The sequence below is a fragment of the Molothrus ater genome, chromosome 8 (genome assembly GCF_012460135.2).
Source record: "Molothrus ater isolate BHLD 08-10-18 breed brown headed cowbird chromosome 8, BPBGC_Mater_1.1, whole genome shotgun sequence".
NCBI lineage: Eukaryota > Metazoa > Chordata > Aves > Passeriformes > Icteridae > Molothrus > Molothrus ater.
Genome location: NC_050485.2, coordinates 22413034 through 22424152, shown reverse-complemented (window position 1 = coordinate 22424152; position 11119 = coordinate 22413034). Strand labels below are relative to the sequence as shown.

Below are 11119 nucleotides of genomic sequence, written 5' to 3'. Positions count from 1 at the left end.
ATAGTTCTCCCAGTGTTGCAATCTCATCCTTTTACAAAATGCTTGTGTTTCCAGGCAGTGTTCAGGATGCTGGAGTGAATCACTGCCCCAGGCTGCATCAGCTGCCTCATCCAGTTGCTCAGCTGTTTTACCACATAGCTACTATTATCTTTTCCTCTGAAAGCTGTGAAAAACTTGGCCTTTTCCAAGGATCCATCAACTCTTCTCTCTGTTCTCATTATAGACCAAATGACTTGGCTGTCCACCCTTAAATGCCACCTCCTACTAACAAGGGTCATCCAAGCCCTGGCTCACGCGGCAGCTTCTCATGGCAAGCTGAAGGCACACCTAAAGGATCCAGGCCTCCCTGCCCTCAGGCCCTTCCTGAGGGCCCCTTTTGGGTAGAGATAAACAGATTATTTTCGACTCCCAGCTCTCCCACCCCCCCTCCAAAAGCTACACTCCCCGCACAAACCTTTTCCCATTTGATGTGAAAAGTCTATGGCAGCATTCCAAGGCTGAGCCCCACAGCGCTGTTTTTCCAGTATCACCTCAGCCTCTTTCCTGCCTTTTCCCCTGGGGACAAGGACCCACGGGATCCCATCAGTGGCTCACAGCATCCCTGTGCCACAAGAGGGCACATCAAGCCCTTGGATGTCATTGCCCAAAATAGCAACCAGCCCTACAGAGCTCAGGGGATAGGATATACCGGGGAAAGTGGGTTAGAGGGGAAAATGTGCTCAGGCCCATTCATACTGCCATACACAGCCCTGGGTGATGGCCAGCAGCCCAAAAAGGTCCCTGGAGAGTCAGAGGCTTTGGAAAGATCAGACTTGCTGCTTACCCAGTCCCACAATGGTAATTCCCCCCACAGCCAGAGCCCATCCTTTTAAGGCTCTGTTTGGTCTCCAGGCAGCTCTTTGCATTGAGCTTTCAGTTCCTGGATCAGTCTGTAGAATGCTGGACCACTCTGCTGTCCCACATCAGGTCCACCGCTCTCTTGTTCTGCTACTTTCTTACTTACATGACTGTTTACTTAATTTTTCCCAGTTTTCAATGGTGGACTTTTCCAACAACCAGTAATTGCCATAAGAAAACCCCTTCCCAATCCATACCTAACTCCTCAAGGTGGCAGGCGACCATGTTCCTGTTAGCTCAGCCTAAAATGCCACATCCTAACAAGGGTCACCTGGTCCCAAGCTTAGGTTCACCCAGCAGCATCTGTGGCAAGCTGAAAGCACACCTGGCAGCCTGGCTCCTGAAATGCAACACACTTAATGCAAGAGCTTTTTAACCTTAACACCTCCAGCCTCTTAGCAGGAGAAAAATCTGTGTTTACAGGACCACCAACAACATGGCTAAGCTCAGTGTGCACCCTGTCCCCCATGCAACCTCCCAGAGCACCCATGCAGAGCACCCTGCAACCACAGCACCCCATAGAGGATACCAGCCCTCTGCAGAGACCCCTCATTTTTCCTGCGCTCCCATCCCAGGCAGCTGACAGATGCAAAGACAGAACAGTAGTGTGCATAGCGATTGTGGTTAGATTTTATTGGTTTTTTGTTGGTTTTTTCTTTTGTTTTTTTTTAACTCATATAATTGTTATAATACAAAATATACAGACTGGAGATGCCAAGCGGTTTGTGGGTCACCATGCCCCGGGACAGGGGGTCACACCATGCGACCTACAGCGTGAGCGGGGAGGCGGCAGGTGCTCCACATGGCAGCGAACAATGGGTACCCCAGAGAGCTGGGAGGAGGGAGAACAGGGCCAAGAGATGGAGGGGTAAGGCCCTCCCACCCTTAGGAGAATGGAAGTGGGAGCTCAGCCCCACAGCAAACCTGGAAACAGGTCTGTGAGATGAACAATGTGTTGAATGAACCTAAAAAACACATCATGTCTGCAAGATAAATAACGTGTCAAATGAGCCTAAAAAACATGTGATATCTGCAAGGGCTGGGACAGGGATAGTCCCCCTGGGAAGGAGCCCCATAGCTTTGGCTCAGAGCCCCAGGGGTTAAATTCTAATGTCTCCAGCCCCAGGGCCTCAGCCCTGGTCTGGCCCAGCATGAGTGCTGATCCCAGACATCACAGCTCAGGCCAGCCCAAACCACCCCTGGCCAAGGATACAGAGAGCGGAGCCACAATTGGGTCTGCCAGGGCTGGGTAAGTTCCCAGTGCCTGTGAGGGGCTTCTGGAGTTGGCATGGGATCATTAGCCCATGGGCATCACTCTCCAAGCTATGACTTGGAGTGGTATGTGGGCAGGACAGGCCTGTCTGCACACACCGATCTCCAAGGAGCTGGTGGTGACAAAAACACCCAGGGTCCCCATCCCCAAGGTCCCCAGGCAAGCTCTCACACAGAGCCATGCTGGAAAAAGGAGAAGAGTCCCCTGCCCCAAGGTGACCCTCCAGCCTGCCAGAAGCATGGCAGTAACTCCTGTCTAACCCCAGCCTCGACTTTCTCCTCCAGGAGCTGCCAGCTCAGCCATGTCACCAGCACAGGGCTATCCTGTGGGGACACCTCTCTGCCTCATCGCTCATTCCCCTGTTCCCAGGGCAGCAGGTGGGCTGGGAGGGGCCAGGGCACAGGAGCAGGGCAAGGTCAGTAGCAAGTGATGCCAGGAGCATGACTGTGAGCCCTATGGAGCCAGAATGGCCACCAGAGACCAGCCCATCTCCCTCTTCCACATGTCCCCATACCATGGCTGTCACATCCTCAGGAAGGGTTGGAAAGGGTGTCTCTCCACTGGAGCCTCAGAGTGGATCCCTGGGGGTCCCCCTGTGCCAGCACCCCAAACCTGAGGGTCAGGGGCTGAGGTTGCAGCTCTCCCAGCCTTACATCATCCGTCCTGGGGGACAAGTGCCACAAGTCACCTCGGAGTCCCTTTAGCCTCTGCCCCTGTCAGGAAGAGCCTTGTAGGTCTAAGCAGGATCCCTGGGATCAGGGGATGCTCCCCATGGCTCATGCAGCAATGAACCCCCAGGGCCTGTGTGGCTGCCTTCTCCAGGCACGGCCCCTCTGCCCACCCATTGGCTCAGGACAGGGAGGGTGCCCGGTGGCTCACAGTGGACACACTGGACATCTTCCCACAGCAGGGCACAGCCAGGGCAGGGGAGGAAGCTGAGGCACTGGCTGTGCCCATTGCAAGACTTTATTGGTGTCTAGACAGTGTTGCTGGAGGATTTGGGCTGGAGCTGGGACCGGGGGCTCCTGGGGCTGGGGAGGATCAGGGTAGGCGAGCTGTGGTTGCACAGGGTGGTGTGCATGGGGAAAACCTCTACTGCAGCCCAAGGATGCATCTTTTCCACCGGGATTGGGTGCAGGGAGGTCCATCCAGGTGAAATTCTCATCCTGTGCCAGCCATGCCCATGCTCCAACATCTGGGAGCACCTGCTTGGGATTCCCCGAGGAAAGCAGAGCTGGGCCAGGGGAAAGGGAAGATCTTGGCACCAACTGCATCTCAAGGAAGGAAGGCCCCTTTCCATGAAGGTGTCTGTGCAGCTGGAGGAGGGGAGTCTCAAAGGAAAAGTCAAGAGGGAGAAGAAGGTTCTGGGCCCAGTGTCAGGAGAGCTCATCTGGAGGCAGGTCCGGGAGCTAAATCACGCTGTCGAAGAGCTGCATGGATCGCATGATGTTCTCATCCTGTCAGGAGCAGGTGGGAAGCAGGCAAGTTGGGCACAGAACAGCAATCTGGGCAGCTCCCCCAAACCTTGCTTCACCCTCATGGCAGCTCTGGCACATAGGACAAGAGCCCCAGGGATTACAGAGCCCTAGTGGGATCCATGGCTTTCCTCATCTGTACAAGGATACTGGCATGGGTACAGTTCCCAAAGCAGAGCCCCAGCCTTGCCCCTGGGAACCCTGGCTTCACTCCCTCTCTGCAGGAAGGAAGCAAGAGGGACAAAGGTCCCCAAGGAAGAGGGTGGTGACCTAGCTCAGAGAAGAGTTGCTGGTGACTTTACCTTCTGGCAGGACTCCAGGAACTCCTCGATTGTCACCACACCATCCTTATTCCGGTCCATTTTCTGCAGACAAGCACAGCATAGGGAGCATTGCAAGGACAGCCCCAGCCCTAGGGAGAACCTGGTACCCCCTGCCAAGGTCCCACAGGGGCTGGACACAGTGCACCCCTGGCCCCAAGCATGCCCAAGCACCAACAGGACCAGCACAGCCCTGCTTCATCCCCAGAGCGGGGTGTTTTCTACTGCACCCCCTGCAGCTCTGTGCTGGAGCTCTGCTTCCCCAGTGCTCATGCTTCCTAAGGATGTGCTCAGCTCACCTGGAAGAAGTTCTCCACGTGCTCCCGGGGTGCTTCCTCCCGCATGGCTGGGTAGGTGTATTTGCCCATCATGTCGTAGATGGACTTCATGATGTCCAGCATTTCCTGATGGGAAGGGGAGCAGGGTTGCAGTGTCAACATGGGGCTCTGCCTCCGCCTGGTCCCCAACCCACACCTTTTTCTTGATGCTCCTGAGGGACCTGTGGGGTGCTCAAATGTGTTTCTGCTGGCTCTGTGCACAGTGTGGGGCCGTGTGTGCATGTGTGATGGAGCCCCAAAACTGCACACCACTCATCCACCTCCATCCCAGAGTCGCACCAGTGCCAGGGGGCCAGGAGGGACATTTGCAAAGCTGAGCTCAGTTAAATATTGATCCCCTAGGCCCTTCTCCAGAGCTCAGCTGAGTTCTGCCCTTGTCCCTGCCAGGTGCAGACTTGCACTGGCCCCGTGGACCAGTCTGGACCCCCCCCATCCCACCTCTTTGGTGATGCAGCCATCTTTGTTCAGGTCATAGAGGTTGAAGGCCCAGTTCAGGCGATCATCAATGGTGCCCCGCAGGATGGTGGACAGCCCAGACACAAAGTCCTGCAAGGATGGACAAGGCAGGCAAATGGGAGTTACAGCCACAAAGGGCCTCAGAGACAGAGGGTACAGCCCTGCTTGATTTTCCAGCAGGGAGGAACTCAGCCCCAAAGCTGATATGCCCTGGGGCTGGGCTGACAAGGCAAAATGTTGGGTATCAAAAAGAGTTGGGGGAGAAAAAATTGCTTAACACTGTACATTTTCCACACTACTCCCTTGGGTCACAGCAACCAAGAGGACAATGTGTTCAGTCTTGTGTGAACAAGACCCAGCCATGGCTGTGTCTGCCAGTCTGGGTCCCTACACAAGCCTACCCAGAAATTACAGAAAGCCCCTTTTTTATGCTTTGCATTAGTTTCTGTTGCCTCTGGGAATTTAATAAACTCCACTAGGCCTGCCAACTCTTCATCCATCTGCAACAACAACACTGCTGATCCCAGTCCATGGTCCCTGGAGGGCTGTGCTCTCCTTGCCCTGCTGCACGCCATCACCCCCTCCCTGGCCACAGCTCACCTCAAAGCTGACGGAGCCATCGTGGTCGGTGTCAAAGGCGTTGAAGAGGAAGGTGGCATAGGTGCTGGAGTCTGCAGGGAGGCAGACAGCATGAGGGGGTGCTGGGTGACCCTCTGCCCTGCAGAGGCACCTATGTGTATAGGGACAGGGACAGGGATGGGCACTCACCTCCTTGAGGGAAGAACTGTGAATAGATCTGCTTGAAGTTTTCTTCGTTGACAATGCCACTTGGGCACTCCTGCCAGGGCAAGGTCACAGTGTCACTTCCACATTGCAAAAAGGGCTGAACACCCCCTAAAAACCTGTGTCTGCCTTGCCTTGCCCTCCAGCCCTGTGCACCTGGTGGGGTGGCTAGAAAGGCTGCTTAGAGCATCTCCCTGATTTTTTGGGCTGCACCACATGCTGGAGGGGCTTTGAATCCTAGGCACCCAGGAAGGGGCTCTCTGTACCCAAGGAAACAGCACAGGATCAGGTCTCCCCACTGAGCTCCTTGGAGGTAAGATCAGGCTGTAGCCTTATATAAACTTCAACCCCAAAAACTTTCACACACAAAGCAGTACCCCGAGGTGGACATGGCAGCAGAGGTGGGGGCTATCAAAGCTGGTCAAGGAGTACTCACATTCTTGAAGCCTCGGTACAGGACCTGCAGCTCTTTGCGGGTGAACTTGGTCTGCTCCTGGAGCTGCTCCAGCCCCTCAGGGCGGTGGCAGACGGTGGAGAGCTCAAACTCATCCTCAACACTGTCTGCAAGGAACCCAGGGGAAGAGAGGGTGGCTGAGGCCAGCACTGTCCTGCCCTATCTTGTCATGCCAGGGGGCAGAGAGGCACCTTGCACAGCACACACTGTCCTCTCACACCTGCCCAGGTTGACGCATTTTTGGGGTGCTCTGCTCAGCCAGAGCTGGGTCTATGCCAGAAGAGGACACTCAGAGACACCCTGGCTACAGACCAGGGACTGACACTGGCAACAACCCCCCTCCAGTAGAGCCCAGCTTGGGCACAAAAGAGGTGTGAAAATCCCCCAGTGCTGAAACCCTCCCTGCCTGCCCTTCTCCCACCAGCACAGGCATCTGCCCCGTGGAGTTCAGACCCTTGATGTCCTGCAGCACCAGGGCTCACATCCAGTAGGAGAGTTGCCCCTCAGAACCCCCAGCCCCAAATTCCACCCCCGCCCCAGCCTTTCCAGATTCTTTTCTACCCACTTTCCTCTCACCTTCCTTGACAGCTTCTCTCCACCACCTGCCAAGCTGCACAACCCCTGCCTGCAGCACCAGCACCCCTACATCCCACTCAGCCAAGAGGGGCACACAGCAGGTACTCCCTCTTCATGGGACAGCTCAGACCCTGCCCCTCCATACTCACCTTCTCCCAGGGGGGATTGGCTTGCACCGTGGAGCTGGGAGAGATCCTGACCAGGGGCTTGGACTCTCCAAGGAGCCAAGCACACCCAGTACAGGGGGTTAAGGGACTCTGCACTCACACCCTGCTCAGCCTCTCTCATTACTCCATCACACCTCCATCTCCAGACCAACCCTCAGCTTAGAGAAACAACTCCCCATCCCTCAGACCAGTGCCGGGAGGGCCCTGCTCCCTGAGCCAGCTCCCAAGCAGTTCTTGCCGCTGTGCATCCCGTGGGAGCTGCTCCAGGGAGATGAGCAGGGAGAAAACCAGCCTGTGAGCAGGTAATGACAGAAGTGGGTGCAGAGCCCATGGGATCGGACCCCTCCGGGGCAGGGCTGATCCTGACAGCCAGGGCAGGGGAGAGGTGGAGGCGTCCCCTTCCCGCAGGCAGGGCCAGGGCGGAGAGCAGGCAGCAGCACCGCCGGGGACACACACACACAAAGGCAAGAAGAAGCACTTGCTTTCACTGAGCGAGGGGATGGATTTGGGCCGGCAGCAGGGCAGCAGTTTGAGGAATCGCTGCTTCAGCGCTTTTTTAGTTTGGACTGGCGGGTTGCCTGGAAGAAAGAAGGAGTCACCAAGCAGAAGAATTAACACAGCATCAGCCCCTGGTCCCGACGGGCAGCAGGGTTGGGCACCCGGCACGGGGTGATCTGAGCGGAGGCAGCACATGCAGCATGAGGCTGGAGGAGCAGGAAGGCAAAACCCAGCCCAGGCTCTGGTCGACCTTCCTGCTCAATCCCAGGACAAACCCAGCACTGGAGTATCCATCCTTGGGAAGGATGAGAACAACCCTGCTAGGCTACACACACCCAGCACTTTGGTACACCCCCATCATACCAGGGTGCCCTAGAGACTTCCAGTAGCCCAGAAAGTCAGGAAATGGCAGGGCCAGACTCTGTCCTTTAGCCTTGAGAACAATTACCTGCACCCTGGGGACCCTCTCGAGAGGCTCTGCAGGGAGGCAAGGTAGAATGAAGCTCAAGAAACAGCCTGTGGAGGAACCAGGGCATTGCATCCTCGCTAAGCTCAGGCTGGGTTTGATCCTGCTGGCACCCAAGGGCTGAAGGCAAAGCATGCACCAGACCCCCCCATGCAGCCCAGACTGCAGCATGCACCCCCACCCCAGTGCAACACTGGGATCTGAGCCCAGGGAGCTGCTTTGAGACAGCCAGAAGGGGAACGGGGCTTTGCCTTGGCCAGGCTACAGGGCTGGGTGAGGGACTCCCCACAACAGCCTGGCCATGGCCACTGCATCCAAGTCACCCTGCATTAACAGTAGGTCCCCTCACTGTGCTGACCCCACTGCCACCCCCTGCTCCCCCATTTGGACCCCAGTGGGTTCACTCAGCCCCATCTCTCCCAGCTGGTGTTGCCCCATGGCTGCAGACCCCCTCCCTCCCTTCCCACAGTGTCTCAAGCCAGCAAACTCAGCGCAGGACTAATGCTGCAGGTGGGGAAAGGAGGAGGAGGGGATGAAGGCCATGCTGGGCTCCAGCCTCCGAGGGAAGGCAGACACCAGCATGGGGACAAATGGGACAAAAGGTGCAACGTCCCTTTGGGGCTCTGGTTTGTCACTGTGTTTGCTCCAAGCATCCTGAACATCTGCAAGCAGCAGGTCACAATGCCTACACATCCTGAGCCCTGTTTTTTGGGGCTGTTTCTCTAGGGTCTAGCAAAAGCTGCCAGAGAAGCTCCTTCTCAGCCTTGTGGGACTAAGCTGAGCCCCAGATACCAGGAAAATGGTGTTGTATTGTACCCAGCTCCAAGACAGAGACATGGGTCTGCATCCAGCAGCCACTTCTAGGCAGGTTGGCCCCAAAGTGCTCACAAGCAGAACCTGGCACCCTCTGAGCTCAGACCAAGGCAGCTCCACCATTCTAGGGGATGGAGAATAGCTCCAGGAGGTCATGGATCCAGCAGGACATCACAAAAAGCCACTCAAAGAGGGCAAATTCTCCCCAGGGATGCGGCATCCCCACTATAGGGATGAACCAACACATCCCCTGGCATTTGTCAGGGGGTGACAGGGTCAAGGGTGAGGACCAGGATCTTGGCACTGGCAGAACAGCACAACCTGGCTCCTGTCTGCTCCAGGGTTTGCAGGCAGGTGAGGAAAGAGGACTTTTCTTTCCTAGAAGTGGGCATCAGTTGTACATAAACCATGATTTTGTCCCAGCTACAAAAGGGCCTTAATTTGCAGAGGGAAAGGGAAATTGCACCTTTCAGCCTTTTAAGGATGCTCTGGGGCCAGGTCCCTCCAGCAGAGCTGAGCTGTGGGAACAGACCTGACAGGCAGAAGTATCCCCTTTGCTGAGAGGGAAGGGACAGGGTGGGCAGAGCAACGCCCAATGCCAGGGTGATGCACCCAGGAGGGAGCAGGGCAGGAAGGAAACCACACAGCGAGAGAGATGCAACAGAGAGTAAACTGTGGTTGGACTCACAGGGGCAGCAGGTATAGGCACGTGCAGTAGGTCAGGTCGGGTGCAAGTTACACTTTAGTTTGTTATAAAGAAGGAAAAAGAAAAAAATAAAGAACATGGGCGTTTTCTCAAGGAGGAAACCAAAGGGGGCCCGATTCCAGGGTCCCTCAGGGCAGGGGGGAGCACATTCAGCACATGCAGCTTAACAACAGGAGAGGGGTGACCAGGACTGGGGTTTTGCTGTCCTGGCTTTAGTGAACACAAGGGCTCTGCTGAGTAGGACATACCACCCTCTTTCTGTCCCCAGCATCCATACCACAAGCAAGTCTGGGAGCTGCTCCTTGCTGGGAAACAGCTCTGCCCAAAGACGAGGAGCAGAGCTCAACCATGTGCTGCCACTCTGGACACAAGGGACATTGCAGCACAAAGCCCTGTCCCTGCCAGCGACAGCTCCTTCTCCACCCTCCTGCAAGGGCCATCCAGCGGCCAGCACAGAGCAGAAAGGGCTGGCAGGGCTTTGTCTGCAGCGGGAGGGCTGCCGCGTTGAGTGGCTTGTCGCTTCCCATGCATCGCTCTGCAGCTCAGCGACTTCAAAACACACAAACACACACAAGCTGACACTCCATCCTTGAGTAGCACCAGAAGGGGAAGGGATTTCCCAGCCCCATCTTCACACGCTGTTGAAATGAATCCCGAAGGCTGGCTCCAAAGGGACCTACAGTGGGTAGTAGATCCCTGCCCCCAGCAATGACTGCCATCAGGATGGCCACAGACCACTTTGTATGGAGCCACCAGCAGCTGATGTGTCCTTGGAGGCTGGATCCAGCCCATGCCACCATGCTGAGGGTTACCCCAGTGCTGGGCTGACACCCCCTTCCCACAGAGGACCCAAGAGGAAAAGCAGGAGACAGAGTCAGTCAGGTGCATAACAATGTCCCTGCCCTCCCAGAGAGCCACAGCCACAGTGCCCTTCCAGTGACAGCTGGATGGGGAGACCAACCCACCCCTCCCATAGCACCCTCCTGCTAGAATACACCCTCAATAACAAACCAACAGGCAGTGCCAAAACTTCCCCATCACTCTCAGTAACCTGTCAATAAATGCATGATCATGATGGGTGGAAAATGTGCATCCCACAATAAGACCCCCCCAGTGTCTCCAGCCCCAGCACCATTCCAGGAGGGGAGCAGAGCACCAGCAGCCCACCAGTCATGCAGCATCACAGCCCCTGCTCGTCCCTGTGGGCACCACTGGAGGCAGGAGGAGCTGGTATCCCAGGCTGATCTGAACCCAGCTGCCCCTAAAACCTGTGGCTGACAATCACCCCTGTGCAGGGCTCAGCCACTCAGGGAAGTGCCCAGCCTCGGGCAGTGCCATCAGCCACTGCTCTCTGGGGTCTGCAATGAGCTCAGCCTGAGGAAGAGTGAGTCTCCCCTGGGGAGTCAGGATGTGTCCCACCAACAGCAGCTCTGCAAATGACCCTCATCAGTCAGCAATACAGAGCCAAGTGTAGCAAAGGTGCCAGACAGTCATCCATCAGAGGAATGAAATCACAGCTGGCATTTCCCAGGGCCAAAGAGTCCCTGTCCTGGGGGTGGGACAGAGATGGGAGCAGCAAAGCTGCCAAGCAAGCTGCAGTTTGTGGGACAGCAAAGGCTCAGGACCAGGATATTCCCTGGTGCCAGAGAGAGAATCAGCTGCACAACCCTTGTGCTGAGCAGAACGGGCCAGAACGGGGCACAGAGTCAAGTGGGGCTCGCAGCACTGCTGTCCCCATTGCCATCCCCAGCCTGTGAGAGTGCTCCCAGAGAGCCTGGCTGTGCCCAAAGGAGATGCTGCAGAATCATAATGTCTTCATACCACACCATGCACAAAATGTTGTGAGAAGGGAATGGGAAAGGATACACATCCCAAGAGACAGTGGAGCTCAGGGGCT

General features: G+C 56.2%; 1 protein-coding gene across 4 annotated transcripts in view; it reads right to left on the bottom strand.

Moving 5' to 3' along the window:
• Positions 1-1505: 1505 nt before the first annotated feature.
• KCNIP2 (potassium voltage-gated channel interacting protein 2) overlaps positions 1506-11119 on the bottom strand; it is a 42968-nt gene continuing 33354 nt past the window's right edge. For 3 of the 4 annotated variants that reach the window (XM_036385499.2, XM_036385497.2, XM_054515559.1), the window contains exons 2-8: positions 5979-6103; positions 5528-5597; positions 5360-5430; positions 4742-4849; positions 4265-4369; positions 3948-4010; positions 1506-3627 (exon numbers count right to left, since the gene is read on the bottom strand). In XM_036385499.2, the coding sequence (XP_036241392.1) occupies positions 3580-3627; positions 3948-4010; positions 4265-4369; positions 4742-4849; positions 5360-5430; positions 5528-5597; positions 5979-6103 (590 nt within the window). In that variant the 3' untranslated portion in view covers positions 1506-3579. Of the gene's footprint in view, positions 3628-3947; positions 4011-4264; positions 4370-4741; positions 4850-5359; positions 5431-5527; positions 5598-5978; positions 6104-7217; positions 7318-11119 lie in introns of all 4 variants that reach the window. The other variant, XM_054515560.1, reaches the window with a different exon arrangement.